Here is a 19,174-nt window from a genome sequence, read left to right on the forward strand (position 1 = left end):
GAAGTCACACAAATTTCAATATCTTTTCTTTTTGGGTTTACCATTAATGGTTCATTCACTTTTCTTTTCCTACCTGATCTTCGGGGTTCAGGTGCATTTTGAGGCGGTTCCAAATTAAAAGATTCGTATATGATATCTATGGTGTCCTCCTCTTCGACTGTTGTCGTATCATCATCATCTTGGATATGACGTTTTTTTATCTGATTTAGGTGCCTTTTATGTATATTCTGTGGACCTTTAATCATGTATGTACAATCACCAATGCGTTTATCCACTACTCCACATTCCCAGTAAGATGTGTTATTTCTGTAGCACTTAAAATATACTCGATCTCCCGAGTTATATTTCTTTCTTCTCGTGTGTGTAGTGTTTCGGATAATTGCCTGCCTTGGCAATAGTTTGTCAAACGCTGATTTTACCTTTCTGGCAAACATTAGATCAGCTGGTGATATGTTTGATGGTGTACTAGGATGTGGTGTAATCCTATATACTTGCAAGAATTGTTGCAAAGCTTTTTCTGTTGGTGTTCCAATGGATTTCTTTAACGCTCGTTTTAGCGTGTCCACGAACCTTTCCGCGAGGCCGTTCGACCTTGGATGATACGGCGGAGTCGTGATGTGCTTCACTCGGAACGTGTCGCAAAATTCCTTAAACTCTGCGGATGTGAACTGCGTTCCATTGTCAGTGACCAGTGTGTCTGGTACACCGAATCTTGCAAACAACTCGTGTAGGAACCCTATTGAGTTGTTCGTTGTTGGATTCCTGCAACGCATTACCTACAGCCATTTTGTGAAACTATCCACTACAATTAAATAATAGTTTTCACCTACTGGACCAGCAAAGTTCATGTGGATTCTCGACCATGGTTGGTCGGTTTTCGGCCAAGGTTTGTGTACTATAGGTGGAGATTTTACCGCTAACTGGCATCCTTTACATTTATCAATTGTTGTCGCTATGTCAGTGTCCATGTTACGCCAGTACACGTAGCTTCTCATTAACGACTTCGTTCGATTTATCCCCGGATGTCCTGTGTGGAAATCTCTTAACATCCTATTCTGCAATGTTTTGGGTATTACCACTCTCTCGCTGTACAGTAACATATCGACACATATGGAGAAAACTTCCTGCACCTTTGTGTCCGTTATAATTTTCTTTTTTATGTCCTTTATATATTCGTCTTTCTCGGCTTCCCTTTTAATGTCCGACAAAGTTACGGGTAGTTCCTTAATGATGTTTGCTACCATATTTTTTACTTCAACATTTGTCCGAATTGCTGCAATGACTGGTTCTTCCAGATTGTGTTTCTGTGGTATCAGTCTTGACAGTCCATCCGCATGGCAAATCTTTTTTGATGCTAGATGTTGTAGCTGGAAATCGTAATTAAGTAGTATTGTACCCCATCCTTTTTTTGATCCATAGATCGTGACTAACGGTTTATGGTCGGTTTCAAGTATGAATTGTCTACCATATAAATGTCGGTGAAATTTAGTCACGGCAAAGATTATGCTCAACGCTTCTTTTTCGATTTGTGAATATGCCCTTTCGGCTGGTATCAGCGTTCTCGAAGCATGCACTATTGGTTTTCTAGACCCATCCGGCATAATATGTTGAATGCATGCTAGCCGTAGGAGCTAGCGTCACTAGCGACGACTATTTTTAAGTTTGTGTCAAAGTGCGTTAAGAATAATTCGGAGGTTAGTGCGCTCTTTATTTTGTCAAAAGCGGTTTAACATTCTTGCGTCCAGTTCCACGGTGTATCCTTTTTAAGCAGATTATTTAAGGGGGCTCGCAATTCCTTCAATAAAAGATTGGTAATAATTTGCGAGTCCTAAGAAACTCTGCAAGGTTGTTACATTATCGGGTGCTGGCATATTTTTTATTGCCGCAGATCTGTCTGGGTCTGGACGTCGTCCATGTTTGTTTATTATGTGTCCAAGATACTTAATCTCGCTCATACAAAAGTCACATTTACTTTCTTTTACTTTAAAGCCGAATTCTTGTATTCGAGTAAATACTTGTTTCAAATGTTCCTTATGTTCTTCTAGGGATTTGCTCCTGACAACAATGTCGTCCAGGTATGCACATGCGCACTCAATACCACTTAGCATGGTGTCCATCGCTTGCTGAAAGATGGCAGGCGCTACTTTGATGCCAAAAGGCAATCGGTTGTATTTGTATAATCCCTTATGCGTATTGATGCATAGTATTTTTGAGCAATTCTCCTCGACCGGTATTTGCAAATACGCGTCGCTCAAGTCTATCTTGGAGAAGATTTACCCCCATTCAACTTCATGAATATTTCCTCTGGGCTTGGTAGGGGGTAATGGTGATCTTTTAATAATAGTTGACCCCGGTCGAAAAGTCTGCGCACACTCTAACTTCGTCATTCTTTTTCTTTACGTATACGGTGGGAGCTGCCCACTCGCTGTGTTCTATTTTTGATAGAATTCCCGTCTATTCCAACCTATTTAATTCTTTATCAATCTTTTCCAACCCAGCGAACGGAACATTTCGCTTTTTTCTAAAAATTGGGCTGGCGTTTTCTTTAAGTTCAAACGAGGCCTTGAATTTATTGCAGCGACCTAAGTTAGTCGTGAATGCCTCAGGAAATAATTCTTTTAAATCGTCTTTTATATTTACTGTTGTTGGAGAAGAACATTCTAATTTTTTACAGAATGTATTGATTGGCTTATCCCATAGTCCGAATTTCTCAATTAAATCTATTCCAAACAGATTTTCACTATTTTTTAGTACGAATATTTTTAATTTCTTCGAAATCCCTTTCAATTTTATCGGGAGGACAACTTCTCCTTCAAATTTTATACCACCACCAGTTACCGTCCGGGCTGTTTTCATCATGGCCGGTTTTCCCAACTTTTTCCACGTATTCAGGTTTATTATAGAAACATCGGAGCCGGAGTCGAGTTGTAACTTTATTGATGTTTTAAATATTTCCACTTTTACGTATTTTCGCCGATCTTTGTCTAATTTTGTATTAGATTTTGTTTGCTGTACTCTCTTTCTGGTGTAATCTTTATATTTGCAGCAATCGCTTTTGTGTCCCACCTTCTTACAAATGTAGCATTTTTTCTTCTTATAAGGACAATCTGATTCCCAATGCTTTTCTGCACATCTCTTACAGTTATATCTAGGAAGAGGCTTGTTATATTGTGTACTATATTTATGGTTATTATCTTTGGAATATCCCGTTCCATTGCTTTTCTTTGTAAAGTTCTTGGTTGGTGCGTATGGTTTTCTAACTTTTCTTACATATGCCACTCCGGATTCTTCTATATTTGTTGAATCCTTTTTTAGTGTAACGGCCCTTTCACAGTCCTCTGCTAGTTTCTGGAGGGTTAAATCTTGCTCAGATTCTAGCTTAGACAACACTCGTCTGCGTATTTCTGCATTTTTCGTGGAAACTAACCCTTGAGCGAAGATTAGACATTTAAAATCTTCTACCGTTAGTTCTGCAAGCTTAAAATTATCGCAGTTTTTATTGACAACTGATGCGTATGTCAAATAATCTTGGTTGTCCATCTTTCTTAGATTCATGCACAGCCATCTTTTATGAAAAAGAGATATATTTGGATTAAATAATTCTTTTAGTAATTTTACAGCTTCCATGAACTCTAATTCCGCAGTTTTTTTAGGTAATATGTAATCTACGAATTTGCTGTGTTCTGATGTACCCAATCTTGTCTTTCTTTATATTCCAATTGTAGTTTCTTATGCCTTTCTTCCTGTTCCAATTGCAGTTTTTTCTGCTTTAATTGTGCCATTTTCTGCTTTTCTTCTTGTTCCTGCTGCCATTTCAATAATCTGTCCTCTCTCTTTTCCTCGCGGTCAGCCTGTGCCTGTAAAAATTGCATGAACATTTTTGATAAGTCTTCCATGTTTTTTTTTTTTTTAGTGTGTAGTTAAAAAAAATATTGTACCATATACAATATACACCGGTTTGGGTTACAACAAAAAAGCAAATTGCTGTAAGCTCCTGTTTTCAATAATAATATCGCTGCTTGCAATAATATATTCTTTTTGCGAGTCACGCTGCAAAAAAAATAAATAAATAAAACAGGTTTATCTGGAATCACGAAATGGAATTGACTTTCTGTTTTTAGGCACTTACTAATAAGAAACTCTTTCCACAAAATAAAAGTTTGGGTTTTTTTTTTAATCGAGTCACAATTGAATAAATGTATGCAGTACATTTAGTTCTTTGAGTTTTTTTTTCTCTAGTATTTTAGTAATTAAAATACCTCTTAAATTGAGTTTACCTTTTTTTTCCGTGACGCTTTACTGTATTATCCGTTATTCAGTGACAACTTCAAGAAAAAAAATCCTTTCCTTGAATTTTAATTTTAGCTGTGGTATTTCCTTTTAGTACCGACGTCAACCAAAACATTAATTAAAAAGTCCTTTAGTTGTTGTTTTGTTTACGGAGAACAGTAATTAGACTCCACTGGTGAACTTTTTCCGTAGGTTACTTCCTTGCTTTTCGTAATACGGGTCTGACCTGTCGTTTTTGCGAAGTTCGCTTTTCGTTTGCAAGTTGGTCCTTTAGTAAGATTTGTCGTGTAGCGACAAACAAAAATTCACTTTTACATTCGTTTGCAAGTCGGATTCCCAGAAAACGGCGTAAATTGTCGCTTTTGCCACGTTAGAGTTTTTTTTTTTCACTTGAGTTGAAACTTCTCTTTAGCGTAAAATCCGTTTGCTCATCAACACTTTGCATTCCTTAAAAAAAATGGTCAACCTTTGCGTTGTACTTTAAAAAATTTTTTTTTTTTAAATAGTTCTTCGTCAAACTGTTATATTTGACGCTTCATATCTTGTCGCCAACTGTTGTGGTTGCAAGGTTGAACAATAATTAGTAAGGAAATACAATGAAGACGCAAACAACAAGATAACGCAATAATAAGTGTATTAAAGAAAAGGTATATTTACAATATGTACAAATGACGGTGTCGAGTCAGAGAGTCTTGGTGGGAGGACATGTACGCTCTTCGGCGTCACTTCTGGTGGCATTTGAGTAAGACACACCAAGGCCAACCTAGGCTTGCCATTTATAGTGTTATGTTATTCGCATATGCAAATAAGTGGTTGCCACCACAACAGTTACCAAGCTCGTGTCAACCCACACCACCACCAACAGCCTCGGAAAACTAGTAGCGCGAACCGTTTCAGTCCCCTTGTGTTCGCTGCTACTACAAATCAAAGCAAGATTAGGGACAACAATTTTACAATTTATAGTAGACACTGGTGCAAGCCTCTCAATAATACCGACGTCCACGTTAAAACGCGTGACGTTATACCCAACACCAGTATCACTCACCACTGCCAACGGAGAGAAAATAAAATGCCATGGCCAAGCTAACCTGGAGATTGCAATACCAAGCTTAAGAAGGACCTTTTCATGGACATTCGTGGATGCTGATATCACCAATCCCCTCCTCGGAATTGACTTTCTAAATAACTTTGGCCTCACTATCGACTGCAAAAACAGGACAATTTATGACCCAACAACAACCACTAAAAAGAAGTTGTTATTAAACACTACTGCTCCTGTAAATGTGGTCATAAACGAAGCAAATATATACAAATATATATTAAAACAAGCTTAGATAAATACCCAGAAATTATCTCTCCTCACACCAACAAAAACAATAACTAATGCGGTATTTATCATAGAATCGACACAGGTAGTTGTGGGGATTAATAAAAAGTGATATGGACTGGAAGATGCGGGACTTCCGGTGGAAAAAGGAAGTTTGGTTTTTGGCACGTTTTTTTTCTGGAGTTTTGAAGAAGAAGAAAAGAAAGAACGGTTGATTTTCCATGCGGCCGGCGGAGCCCTGAAAAGGTTATGGAAGTCAAAAACGACGTACTGACCCCACATTATGGCCCGAATGCCTTGAATGATTAAACACTGCTTCGTTCACGAAAACCAGAAAAGGAAGACACCGAAGTAAATTCAAACCAACTTTGTTCCCACCTAAACCGATAAGTATAACCCAATAAACATTCTTTCTGTTGATTTTCTCACACACATTTCACGAACATTCTCTTCTGCCACAAAACGAACCTTCTCTATATACCTCCCAAATAGTAAATAAAGTTGCCTTTTTTTATTCACCCTTAAAATATGTTTTTTTTCTATTTATTTCTATGGAGTCAGAGAGTTAGACACAAACCTGATAAACCTCTATAGTCACTCACCAGTTTTTTCTAAATCCAGACAACTGTCTGCTGAAAAGCTGACTGCTACAAAAGAAGAATTTAAGAGACTAATAAATGAAGGAGTAATAACCCCTTCAGACAGCGAATGGTCAAGCCCACTACATCTAGTACCTTAACAGAGTGGAGGATATTGCGGCTGTGGAGACTACCGCGCCTTAAACAGTATCACTAAAAGTGATAGATACTCCATCCCTAATATTAATTCCTTTACTACTAAACTCACTGATAAACAACGATTTTCAAAAATTGATTTAATTTCAGCCTATCATCAAATTAAAAGGCACCCAGATGATATTCCAAAAACTGCAGTTATTTCGCCAATGGGACTATATCAATATGAATTTATGCCGTTCGGATGAAAGAATTCTTCGGCTACCTTTCAGAGATATATGGACAGAATCTTTCGGGATATCGACTGTGTCTTCGTATATATCGATGATATACTCATTTTCAGCAATGGCGAACAATCCCATAAAAAAGATATCGACAGAGTTTTCCAAATCCTTCAAGAAAACAATCTCAAAATATCACTCTCCAAATCGATTTTCAACGTAACTGCCCTTGACTTCTTAGGCTTTAAAATTAACTCAAAGGGAATTACGCCAACTGCAAATAAACACACACACACACACACACACACACACACACACACACACACACACTCTCTCTCTCTCTCTCTCTCTCTCTCTCTTTCTCTCTCTCTCTCTTTGACCGATGATTGACCTAAAAAGGATTGGACAGTCAGTCTCCAGGCTTCTACATTGTCACACGTGTCCTGCGAAGAGCAGACACAGAATTCAAAAAGTATGTAAAAACTAAGAAAATAAAATATTCCTCTCAAGCTAATATTTGTATCCACTTTGTCAGTTATAACAACCAATAAACAAATATTACAGTTTCATCAGGGTATAAAAACGACAAGAGACAAACTTAATGAATGCAACAAAAGGCTCTGGTACAAAAGCCATGAGAAATGTTTGTTTCACCTGCTTTAAATCTCACGGCAGTGGCGTAGCATCAGATTTTGCCGCCCGGGGCGGTCGTAAAATTTGCCCCCTCTGCTGGCATATAATTGTCTGTTAAGCACTACGGAATAAATGTCAATTGAAGATAAAGTTTAAGACCATTCTTAAAGATGGTATAGTTTTAAATAGGATTTAAGTGCCTCTCACAGAAATATACATATTTTTAAATATTTACTCTTGTTTGAAAGCAAGTAAGTCGATTTGTCTAAGTTAAATACGTGTTCTAAGGAGATTTTTCTTGTATTATCTTTCACAATTATTATATTAGTAAAAAAAGTAAAAAATTAAAATCCTATTACCAGAATTAACTCATCATAATAAATTTCGGTTTAATCGTAAAGAATCAGTTATTATAAAATTTTGTTAATCGTTTGAAAAAAAAAAATCAATTACTTCGTGATTGTTCGAAACTTGACAGAAATTCGGCAGTATTTAAACTGTCAAATAGAAAGCCACTTAAATAGTATTTGAGGTGTAACACTTCCGATTTAAAATTATATTCCCTGATATGACGATCATAAAATCTGTTTACAGTCGATTTTTATTCTGTACTTGCTTAATGTTTCTACAATTCCAAAATTACATAATTTTCTGTTGCTAATTTTCCGTTGTATCATTAAATTATCAGTGATGTTTGAAAGTATTTTTCTTGACAAAAATGTTTTGTTTAATATTTCAACAGTTTTTGGAACATGTAAATCAACTGCTTTTATTGGAATTTTTTGTACCAATAATGGTGCATCCCCCCTGTTCACATTTATTATTGTTTATCTGGTTCTTTTATATGATTTTCTGTATTTTGTATCCTTTATGATTTTTAGTTTCGTATATTTTGGGTTTGTACGAAACTCCCTTTAATTTGAGAAAAGGAAAATGCTAGCTCTGTAATGATGTCATGAGCCCAGCGCGAGATTCTTTCTCTTTGAAATTCCGCTGACGTGGAGATTGAACGCTGTTTCATTGCCCGCCGTTGAGAATGGAATTTTGACGAGCATTCTTCAAAGAAGAAAACCCGTATATGTGACAAGACATACTTATGAAAACTATCTACGTGACTACGGTTTTGCACGTATTTTAGGAGTGAAATTATTTTAAAGAAAATACCTTTTTTACGTGACAAGGAATTTTGGAATCTCCTATCCGGACAAGCGACGAGGTCTTGCTTCTGAAATTCATCTGTGTGTCTACGGTTTGCACACAAGCATGGAGGGAGAGAAAATTCTAAAAGGACTTTAAACAAAAAAAAAAGAAAAAGGCACGTGCCTGACTGGCTTTCAATATGTGAATACGCTCCTAAAATTAATTTCATATGCGAGTTTGATTAGGAGATACTATTTTGAATATTATTATTGTATTCGTTAATGGATACACACATCTTTATAAGAACCAGTGTTGTTATTTTTTTCATAATATGCTACTTTGGCGTTTCTTAAGTTTAATGCCCGTAAAGGGAAAAATTTGCAACTTATTATTGTAAATAAAATTTCTTCTTCGTTTCAAAGCAAGATGTTTATATTTTATTCTCTACCCCTCCCCCTCTTTTGTTTCATGCTGTTTTTTTTTTCAGGTTAGTTACTTTAGCGTTGAATTCATATGGAAGCAAGATAAATTCCGACACATTCTTTGAAAGGTTACCTAGTCTTTGCCACTTTTTTAAAACTTGGTTTTACAAATAAAATAAAGTTACCTCGTATTTTGATATTATTATCATTTTAGTTTTAGTGATAATTTAAAATCAATAAACATTTATCATTAGTACCAATAATGAAAAATTAAATTAAAAAATTTAAAACAATCGGTTATGAAATCGTAAATTTTTACCGATTCCGATACCTCAAAAAGTTTCGATTTCAGAATTTTACTTAAGTTTTAATTTATTTTTTCTATTTTCTCTCTAAATGCCGCCCCTGACATGTGCCGCTCGTAAAATAGGGGCACATTTTTTTTCCGATTCCAATACCTAAAATAGTTCTGATTTTTTTTACAAACCTTTCGGTATAAAATTAAAGATATTTTGTTAACTTTTATTTATTTTTTCTATTTTATATTTTTATCCTCACGAAATGCCGCCCTCTGATATGTGCCGCTCGTACAATAGGAACACATTTTCCCGATTCGAATACCACCAAATATTCCGATTTTTAAAAAGATTTTGGGTAAAAAAAAATTCCGATTTTTTGTTAGGTTTTATTTTTTCTATTTTCAATCTCTCAAAATGCCGCCCCTGACGTGTGCCACTCATAAAATAGGGACACATTTTTGCTGATTTCGATATCTCTAAAAGTCCCGATATTTTACAACCTTTTCGGCATAAAATTTCATATTTTTTGTTAGCTTTCATTTATTTATTTTTTTTTTACCCTCTCAAAATGCCACCCCGTTGTTATGCCACTGAGTCACGGGCTAATCGTTGATATACTGACAGAGCGAAGCCTCTCACTCTGAGTGGTAGAACACACTCGACGTTGTCAACAACACACATTTCACACACTAACTCTAATTGTTCCAACCATTCGGTCACTGTACAAAGAACAAAGATCGACATTCTTTCCCTCCAAGCCATGTCTTTTATCCACCTCAAATCTTGCCCAGTCATATGGGCTTATCATGTACTTCAGGTCTTCTTATTTAAAACCAGGTACGCTTCTTGCATCTTCTCTTTTTTCTTCTTTCCATGTGCGAGTGGCAGAAAGGACATACCCTTTGTCTCTTTGTGATAATTATGACTTAGTGATAAGCCAGAATAGCGTATTGAAGAAAGCCATTGAAGTAATCATGCACGTTAGTAAACTAATAATAATTATAAATAATAAATAATAATCTAATAATAATTATAAATAATAAACTAATAATAGTTATAAATAATAAACAATAAACTAATAATAGTTATAAATAATAAATAATAAACTAATAATAGTTATAAATAATAAATAATGCACTAATAAAGACATTTTCTTTTGTCTTCTGAAATATAGAACCAAGAAGAAATACTTTTTCCAAGTAAAATTCTACTGTATGCCCAGTATGATCCAAGCAAGGGGATTCAAACTTTGGCGAAAGATGGGCATTAAAATCGTGACTAAGCTTTCTTTGTAGTCAAAGTTTGAATCAGCTTGCTTGGATCATATCGCACCTTATTATTTTCAGTTTCTAAACAAAATTCGTTGTGCAGACACAGTCAGAACGCCTGTTATGATCCTTCCTGGAAACCACTGTTCATTGAATGAGGATCATCACTACTCGTCAGAGTTGTAAGGGAAAAATACTCACCAAGAACTATGACACCGCTTGATTATTTTCAGATCAGTTGCATAATATGTAGCTCTGCACATAATAAAGATCAAATTCCCTCAAACTATGATGGTCTTTCACTGTGGTTTCAATGAAGGCCACCTCATGCAACATAACATATTTGAAAACATAACATATTTGAAAAGGGATTGAGGTTTAATTCAAATGACTATATTGAGTTATAATCCACTTGTCAAGCATTGGCTATAGGAAAATATATGGTAGCAAATCTCAGCTCCACGCCATAACTCTATGAAAACTCAGAAGTGATTATCTAAAAATATCCACCACTTCACAAGTTCCAACAGCTGCCTCTCCTCAACTTACCTGATTTGCATCCAATGAACTATTATGTGCAAGGGACCCGCAACACCAAGGGCGTGCTGATTGTCAGGATCAAGTTGGTTCAGGCATCTCTTGAAGGACACTGTGTGCTTCAGATTTAGGTTCAGGCCCCATCTAGACGCTATAATGAAGCCTCAGATTGGCTACTTCAAGTGAGTTATGTTGGTATAAGATTATACACTTTGAATTACACGGGCTAAGTTATGAAATTTTTTGTTTCCTTTCAGTGCCAAATTTGTCTAAAAAAAGCTTGCATGTACTGTGATTATTGACTTAACCATCATTGGATTATTTATGAAGTAGTCAAATTGAATAGTGATAATTATTGCAATTTCAAGAACACTTTATTTTTTGATGAATGATAATCTTGCAGTTTTAAAGTAAAGTATGTATTTATTCTAGAAGTGTAGGCCATGTTTAGTTTCAGAACAGTTTCTGATGGTTCGTTGTTCTACACAAGTCCTGAGAGGTGACTTGTTTGCAGTAGACAGTTCCACAGAGCAAAAGATTCTTACCGTGTCGAGACGAAAAAACATATGCGAAATTGCTACAGAAAGGCTTAATATTTATGGAGCAATTCTGGTTTTTGATTGGTTGGTAGCAGAACGTGAATTAATTCGATTCGTCAGTTCCTAGCAGCATCGTTTATAAATGGAATCTCCCGATTGTGCGGAATCATACCCCATTATAGTCCAACTATGATGGGGATGTGTCTCCTAGCGGCTTCGGCTGCAGGGAGACAGGATAATAGTACACATCAAGGATTCGTTACTTGACACTCAGCCCGACAGGTGAGGGGTCAGGAACCGGCCCAGCACCTGTCGGACTGAGGTACACCGCCTGGGTAATACCAAGGAGGCCCACCCTCCCAGGCCTTGTAAGTTGTAAGTAAGTTCATCCCTTACTGCCTGAGGCGCCCCGACCGGGAATGTCGATGGAGTTACTCAGGCAATTTTTGCCATTGCAGGAGTGCCCCTTCTTTAGGAGAGCCTGCAATAGTTCCCCATTTTCCCAGCCTTGTGCCAAATATTGCTGATGTGGGCAGCAATTTAAATAACTACCACATTATAGGACAAATATTGTAACATTTATCTATGGCAATATTCATTCTCCTCTATCTAACGTGTCAGCACATTTCTCTAGTATAAAACGTTTAAGGAGTGGAAGATAATGAAATTGCCACGATCAAATCCCGGGCTGAATCTTATCAAAATTTCAATTGTGAAGATAAAAGTATATGTCAGAAATTGAACCAGGTCAAGTTCAAAGAATTGACAATGTCAAGTGACAATTGACTACGAATTGTTATTAAAAAGGATGCACTATATTAATATGCAAATACTTCAAAACCTTATCATATGTGTTTCATATTTCTTTTATTATAGTTTTTAATCAATTGTTGAAATCTTTATTACTTTGTTATTTACTGGTTTTGCATAATAATTTTGGAAGGCAGTTTTATAATAAAATCAATAACTTTAATAAAACACTTTGAAACTAGTTAAATATTGGACTGAAGTTGACATTTAAATCATTTAAAATTTAACAAAATACTGTACCTGTTGGCCCTTCAAGGATCATAGAAAAATGTTCAAAATAAAAAATGATTTTGAGATTATATTATCTTTTATGGTTTGAGAAAACATTTTTAAGTAATGAGTGAAAAAAAATAAAACTCAGGAGGCCTCCAGAGCACTACTGCAAGCACTAATTAAAATTAAGGAGGCTCTCAGAGCACTGTTAAAATCAAGTTTCTAATCTCCTAGAAGAGAATTTTTAAGTGAGGACTGAAAAATTAAACTAAAAAAGCTGAAAGGGCACTACTAAAAGCACTAAATATATTTATAAATATGGTTATAAATACGGTTGTATGTATGTTGTATATTTATATTTAAATCAGTCTTTTTAATTCGATGAAGTGTAACGATATTTATTTGTAAAAAAACCTGTTAAAATAAGTTAAAATATAAAAAATATTGTTGACTTTGTGTATGCTTTGAATAGCAGTGATGGTTTTTAATATCCGATTTAAGACAAGACGGTCATAAAATAGGCAAACAGAAAATCTTTTTGAAACCAAGGCACAAACCGGAGTTTCATAATTATATAGATTTTCAAAACGAATTCAACTTGTTGCAATTTATATGCTATGAATGCTTTAAATGTTCCCAAAACTTAGAACGTTTTTGAACAACGGAAAAGGATTACTTACCTTGTTTACTCGCCGACGAACGATTGCTCGGGGTATTGTGGACATTTCTTGCATTGTAAGTGGCTGTTTGTTGGCATTTGTGGTAGTGTCAATGTTTTTCTCTGGAACTACAGGAGGTGGGGTAGGTTCTACCTTTGGCGCTTCTACTTTTTGCTTGTTAGTGTTTCCATTGCTGAATACCGCTTTCCACATACTATCGGTGACCTTAGTACCGACAGTGAAAGAATTAGATCTGCGTAAATCCCCTCCACTGTTTGCACTTGACTTGCTCTTCCGGTTGAGAAGAAAGTCGCGGTATGCTTGCAGTTTCGATTTTAGTGCCGTAAACGGTTCACTGCTGCTACAGACTTGGGTACAGTTGACTTCCTCGTTGGGTTGTCCAACAGCCAGAGAATTAGGTTTACATGGATACTTAGCTGGTAGCTCAACTGCTGAGTGTGTAGTAATGTTTTTGTTATGATTAGAAGAAGAATCTCTGCTACAATTCGATCCACTTGCCATGCAGTGAGATACATTTTGGCAAACATTTCTTTGCTGTCTGTTACCATTTTGTCCGGTAGAAGCAGTAGAACATGTTTTGGAGTTGCGTAGGCAATTTAGCTTGCTTCTACTTTGATCACAGCCTTCACTACTGCTTTGTTGACAGTAAGAAGTTTTTTTATCACAGCTACAAGATAAATGTCCGTGTTGCGGGGATTTATACACGCTTTTAATATGCAAAGCTTTTTTATCACATTGTTGCAGTGAGTTTTGATTGCATTCAGTTCTGGACGAGCTCTCAATATTACCTGGATCTTTTCTGAAAATATTCTGCAGTGAAGCCGATTCAGAAGTGCTCCGCAAAATGAATGAGTGAACATCTGTAGAAAGGGTGTCTGATTCCGGGAGAGTCATTGATCGCTTACCAATCATGTTTTGTTTCTCTGTGTCTGGTGTAGGTATTAACTGCAAAAGGTTCTTTAATTTCTCTGAGACAGAAGTGGGAGATTGAATGTTAATCCGGTACTGACCAATAGGCAGGACAGCCTCATCTGCAGTTGGCAGCATCATTTCACTGTCAACCGATTCCGGAGAATCAGACCTGTGAAGAAACAAGGTCTCTTCAATTTCCCTCTCATACAGAAGATCAATGGAATTGGCACGTTGGTATGAGGGAGAACAAGTATATCTGGCTCTTAAAGGTGTTGGCGGTGGTGGTGGTGGTAGTGGCAATGATGATGCTGATAGTTGTGATGATGTAGCTCCTTGTTTAAGCTGCAAAGACTTCTCTGTTTGGTTGAAAGATTCAGATGATGATGAGGATGAAATGGGAGGCGGTGGAATGACCAAAAATGAAATGTCTTCTTCTAGAGACAAATTGCCGCTGTCTCGACCTCCTTGGCTTGTATCAGAGTAGCTGCTGTCTCCAGACCAGCCACTCCAACTTTGAGTCATTAGTTGCGGACTAATCTGAAAAAAGAAAGTAGTGAAAAAAAAAAAAATAAATAAATAACAGTTTATAACAAATCCAAAAATCAATTCTTACCTTTTAAAAAAAAGTAAAATTTCGATTATTTATCATGAAACACTTGAAAATGTGTGTTAGCAAAGTTTAACAAAGTTCAGGAAATGGAATTGTAGAATTGAAATTTTGAAATTAAAATGTACTTGGAAAGTAAATGGAGTAAAGTATGAAATCAGATTTTTAGAATTGAATATTTGAAGAAAAGGAATAAGTTGGGAGAGCACATTTCTTTCCTACAAGAAGCATCAAAATCAACTCAATGTTGTTTATGAAACATCGACACGCTGCGTCAACAGTATAAATTTCCTTTTCTACACATTCTAATCTAGAGAAGAATCAAGGAAGACTGTTTCATAAGTGTTAGTTCACAAGAGAAAATATTGTAACTCTTGGAATAACCTTACTTGGAAAATTCCTAAATCATTTCGCCATTTTCTATTCTTCTATTTTAAATGATTACATAACAAAATGCCTCAATCAAAATAACAAGTGAAAGTCGTGAATATTAGTTTAAAATTATTAGAAATACTATCATTGGAAATCTTGTGGAAGTATAATATCATGATAGTGAGAGCTATGATATAAGAGCTATGATATAATAGTTTCAAATATAATAGTTTTAAATATACTAGTTATAATATTTATTTATTTATTTGCGGCCTGTTATTCTCATCTTCATAGTTGCCATTGTTTCAACCAATTCATCCTCTGGCCTTTTTCAGGAGATTAACCATGACAAGATAGGGATGCTGAGTCTCGTAACTAACTAAATAATTGAATACATAAATTACTTATCCCAAAGGATTCAAATAAAAAAAATGATACACAAGAGTCAATTCTACAATTCCATTTCAATAGTTTTGATGATAATTATACTTGGCATCATCGGTTGTGTTGTTACCTTTGAAAAACAAAGCCAAACACTTTTTTAATAACAAGATGTTGCGAATACAAATACACACCAATGACAACTTATTTGTGGGTATATACGTATGTAATTTATAAAGATAGATGTATTGATAAATATTATTTTGGATGAATATATTTTTGTATCATATTATTATTTTGGATACTATGTATCCAAAATATAAATCTATAAAAGATATAACTTTCCAGAGGTTGAAATCCAATTATAGGAAACTATTGTTTCTGTGCAAAACTGGCATTAGACTGACTGTTTCCCTAAATGAGTTCACGGTTAAAGGATACTCAAATCTGACATCAAAATCTGACCACCAAAACCATCTTGAGTATGGAATATGTGCCTACATTAGAGATGGCTTTCCATATGGTAGGGAGATCTCCACAGAAGATCTCAATTTGCTTTATATGTGCTTCAGAATAGCACTTACTCATAGCACCATGTTCAAATTTGCCCTCTATCGACCCCATAACAGTGGAACAAACATCATTTAGAGCATCGCTGAGAAAATTGACCACATTTTACCTACCCATCCTTCGATTAACATTCACGTCTGCAGAGACTTCAATGTTTACAATGTTCAATGGTTAGTTCACTCAAATAAGACAGGAGGTACTGTCATAATTTCTCGATTACCAATGACCTAACACAGATTGTTTACGAACCCACCTGTATGCTCAACTCTGACAGACACTGTGCATGTCTCCTTGACCTTTTTCTTACAAGTTACCCGAAAATGTGCTCATCCTCTGTTCTGTCTCCACTGGAATCTTCCAACCACTCAGTTGTCTTTGTTAAGATAAAAACAAAATGTAATAAATCCTCATATGTACTTCTCCATCGATGTCGATACTCTATGGTTGGTTGGGATAACTTCCAAACATTTATTTCAGATATACCTCTAAAAAGAATGTGTCCTCTACGGTATTTGACCGGACTAAATGGTGTATTATCGGTATATCCCGCTTTATTCTCTCTAAGAAATTCCAGCAAAAGCCAAACAGCCAGCATGTGCACAGAAATCACTATTTCCATTGCTTACAACATAATAGATGTTGTGAAACTAAAACCACTTTTAGGATTGCCAGCAACCATTGTAAAAGAGTAATAAAGAATGCAAAAGATTTGTATGCTCAGTATGTCAAGTTTAAAGTAGTTGAGCAGCAGCTTGGTTCCCGCCAGTTTTGGTGAATAATGAACAGGGTTCTGAACAGACACGTGTTCGCTATCCCTACCATTATCAATGACCTTATTCATCAGTATCTGACAAAGCAAAACTCTTTGCTAAAAACTTTGCTGCAAATTCTACCCTTTGCGATCAGGGCCGCTTACCCCCCCCCCCATCTATGTCCTCCTATGACTGGAAACACTCTATGCCACATACAAATATCTGTACATGATTTTGTCAAAAACAGTCTGCCCCGTATTAAAAAATTCCAGAAGTCGGTCATTTCCTTCTCAGTACAGATCAATCGGTCTTCTGTGCATCATGAATAAGTTGCTGGAATCTGTGATAAAGAGACAAGTTGTCGATCACCGCAGCAAAAATAATCTGCTCAATGACAAGCAATATGGTTTCCATTCTGAGAGATCTACAGCTGTTATATCACACAGGATTAGTGAATCTCTTGACAAGGGTTTCGTTTCTAGAGTAATAGCTCTTGACATATTAAAGGCTTTTGATAGAGTATGGCATAAAGGTAAACTTCATAAGATCGTCAGGTATGGAATACCTGGGAATGTCCTCTCAATTATTAAATCCTTTCTCTCTGATAGGCATTGATGGACAGAAATCAGAAACTCATAGTATTAATGCTGGAACCAACTCTCTTTTTGATCTTCATCAACGATCTCCCAAATCACATTCTTAGATCAATCATAGACGTTTATGGAGACGACACCACAATCTATGGCAACACTTCAAAGGCCAGCAATGACCACAATCTTTCTGATTCTCTTTCTTCTGATCTTGACGTGGTGCAATGAGGAAAAAAGTGGCTGGTTAATTTTAATGCATTGAAAATCAAACTTCTCTCCTTTCATCTTAATCGCTCTGACCCCATCACACCTCAATTGAAATGAATAGTTCTCGTCTTGAGGAAACTCCATATCTTGACAAACTTCTGGAACTGACCTTCACTCCTAATCCGAAATGGAACACATACGTACAACAAATCTGTTGCTAAGATCACTGGAAAAATGGTTGGATCACTCTACTGCTCTAGTATTTCACTGCTGATGTAATCCTCTATCTGCATGAGCCAGATATGCCCTAAAATGGTGTACTGTTGCCACATCTGGACAGGAGCTGCTCGGCATGCCTTATTCAGTCTTGATAGAGTTCAAAATTGGCTTTGAAACCTAGTAGGTGATACCTTTTTCTCTTTCCTGCAACCTTTTTCCCACAGAAGAGATGTTGCGAGCCTATCTCTGCTCTCTCGTTATTTTCATAGCAAGTGCTCGACTTAACTCCAATTTATAGTTCCTTTTTGTCAAACTTTCACGAAAACCACTCGACTAGCTACAACCACTATACACGATTTTTCCCTTCTCTCTATCTGTGCCTGAATCTAAATGCAGATACCCAGAACTACCCACCTGTAGAACACTGTTCCACTGGCCTGCTTCCCAGCTGAATCCAACATGATAGCCTTCAAATCCAATGTAAACAAGTTCTTGTTGAGCCGACAAATAATGAAATTTTACCCAATTTACACCATTAACAATTACTACACTACCAACTTACCTTCATTAACTCTTATCCTCAAGTGACCTTCGGGCCTTGATACGTGGTGACTCCCAAAGTAAAAAAAAAGTTTTTGGATAAATGTTTTAGATAATATTTATTAGATGACTATTAATTTGGATAAATATTATTTTGCATTAATATTATCTCTACTATTATATGAAAGGAACTGTGTGTGTGTGTTTGTGTGCATGTGTGTGTGTATGTGTGTGTGCGCGCGTATGTGTGCGTGTGAGTTCGTTTCCTATTTAATAGAAAACAAGAGTGACTATTTTACTCAGCTCAGTTTAGTACACCTGACTACTCACATCTGTGATAGGCGCTTGCACTCTTGTCATCGTGGTTTCTGCTCGGCCTTGCAATCTTCACATGTGTCATATTTTTTGTCGAAAACTCCATTGGCCCACATTTTTCGGTTCTTACAATTTTAATTATTTTATTTCTTATAATTTGTTTATTATATTTTTCGTTCTTACAATTTTAATTATTTTATTTCTTATAATTTGTTTATTATATTTTTCGTTCTTACAATTTTAATTATTTTATTTCTTATAATTTGTTTATTATATTTTTCGTTCTTACAATTTTAATTATTTTATTTCTTATAATTTGTTTATTATATTTTTCGTTCTTACAATTTTAATTATTTTATTTCTTATAATTTGTTTATTATATTTTTCGTTCTTACAATTTTAATTATTTTATTTCTTATAATTTGTTTATTATATTTTTCGTTCTTACAATTTTAATTATTTTATTTACGTTTCTGAATTTTCAGATGAAGATGAGGTTATTCATATTATTTAGATTTATTAGACTACTGTTCTCATCTTGAGTGTGATTTTCACAACGTTCACATCAATGTAACCTCATCTTATAAATTCTTCTC

At 35.7% G+C, this 19,174-nt stretch overlaps 1 protein-coding gene across 4 annotated transcripts in view; it reads right to left on the reverse strand.

Annotated features, from left to right (window-relative positions):
* LOC145297675 (uncharacterized) overlaps positions 1–19,174 on the reverse strand; it is a 1,369,001-nt gene that overhangs the window by 47,816 nt on the left and 1,302,011 nt on the right. For all 4 annotated transcript variants that reach the window (XM_080143861.1, XM_080143862.1, XM_080143860.1 and 1 more), the window contains one exon: positions 13,114–14,562. In XM_080143861.1, coding sequence (XP_079999987.1) covers positions 13,114–14,562 — 1,449 coding nt within the window. The remainder of the gene's footprint in view (positions 1–13,113; positions 14,563–19,174) is intronic.

The sequence above is a fragment of the Euprymna scolopes genome, chromosome 18 (assembly GCF_053919585.1).
Source record: "Euprymna scolopes isolate OS-2025 chromosome 18, ASM5391958v1, whole genome shotgun sequence".
Taxonomy (NCBI): Eukaryota; Metazoa; Mollusca; class Cephalopoda; order Sepiida; family Sepiolidae; genus Euprymna; species Euprymna scolopes.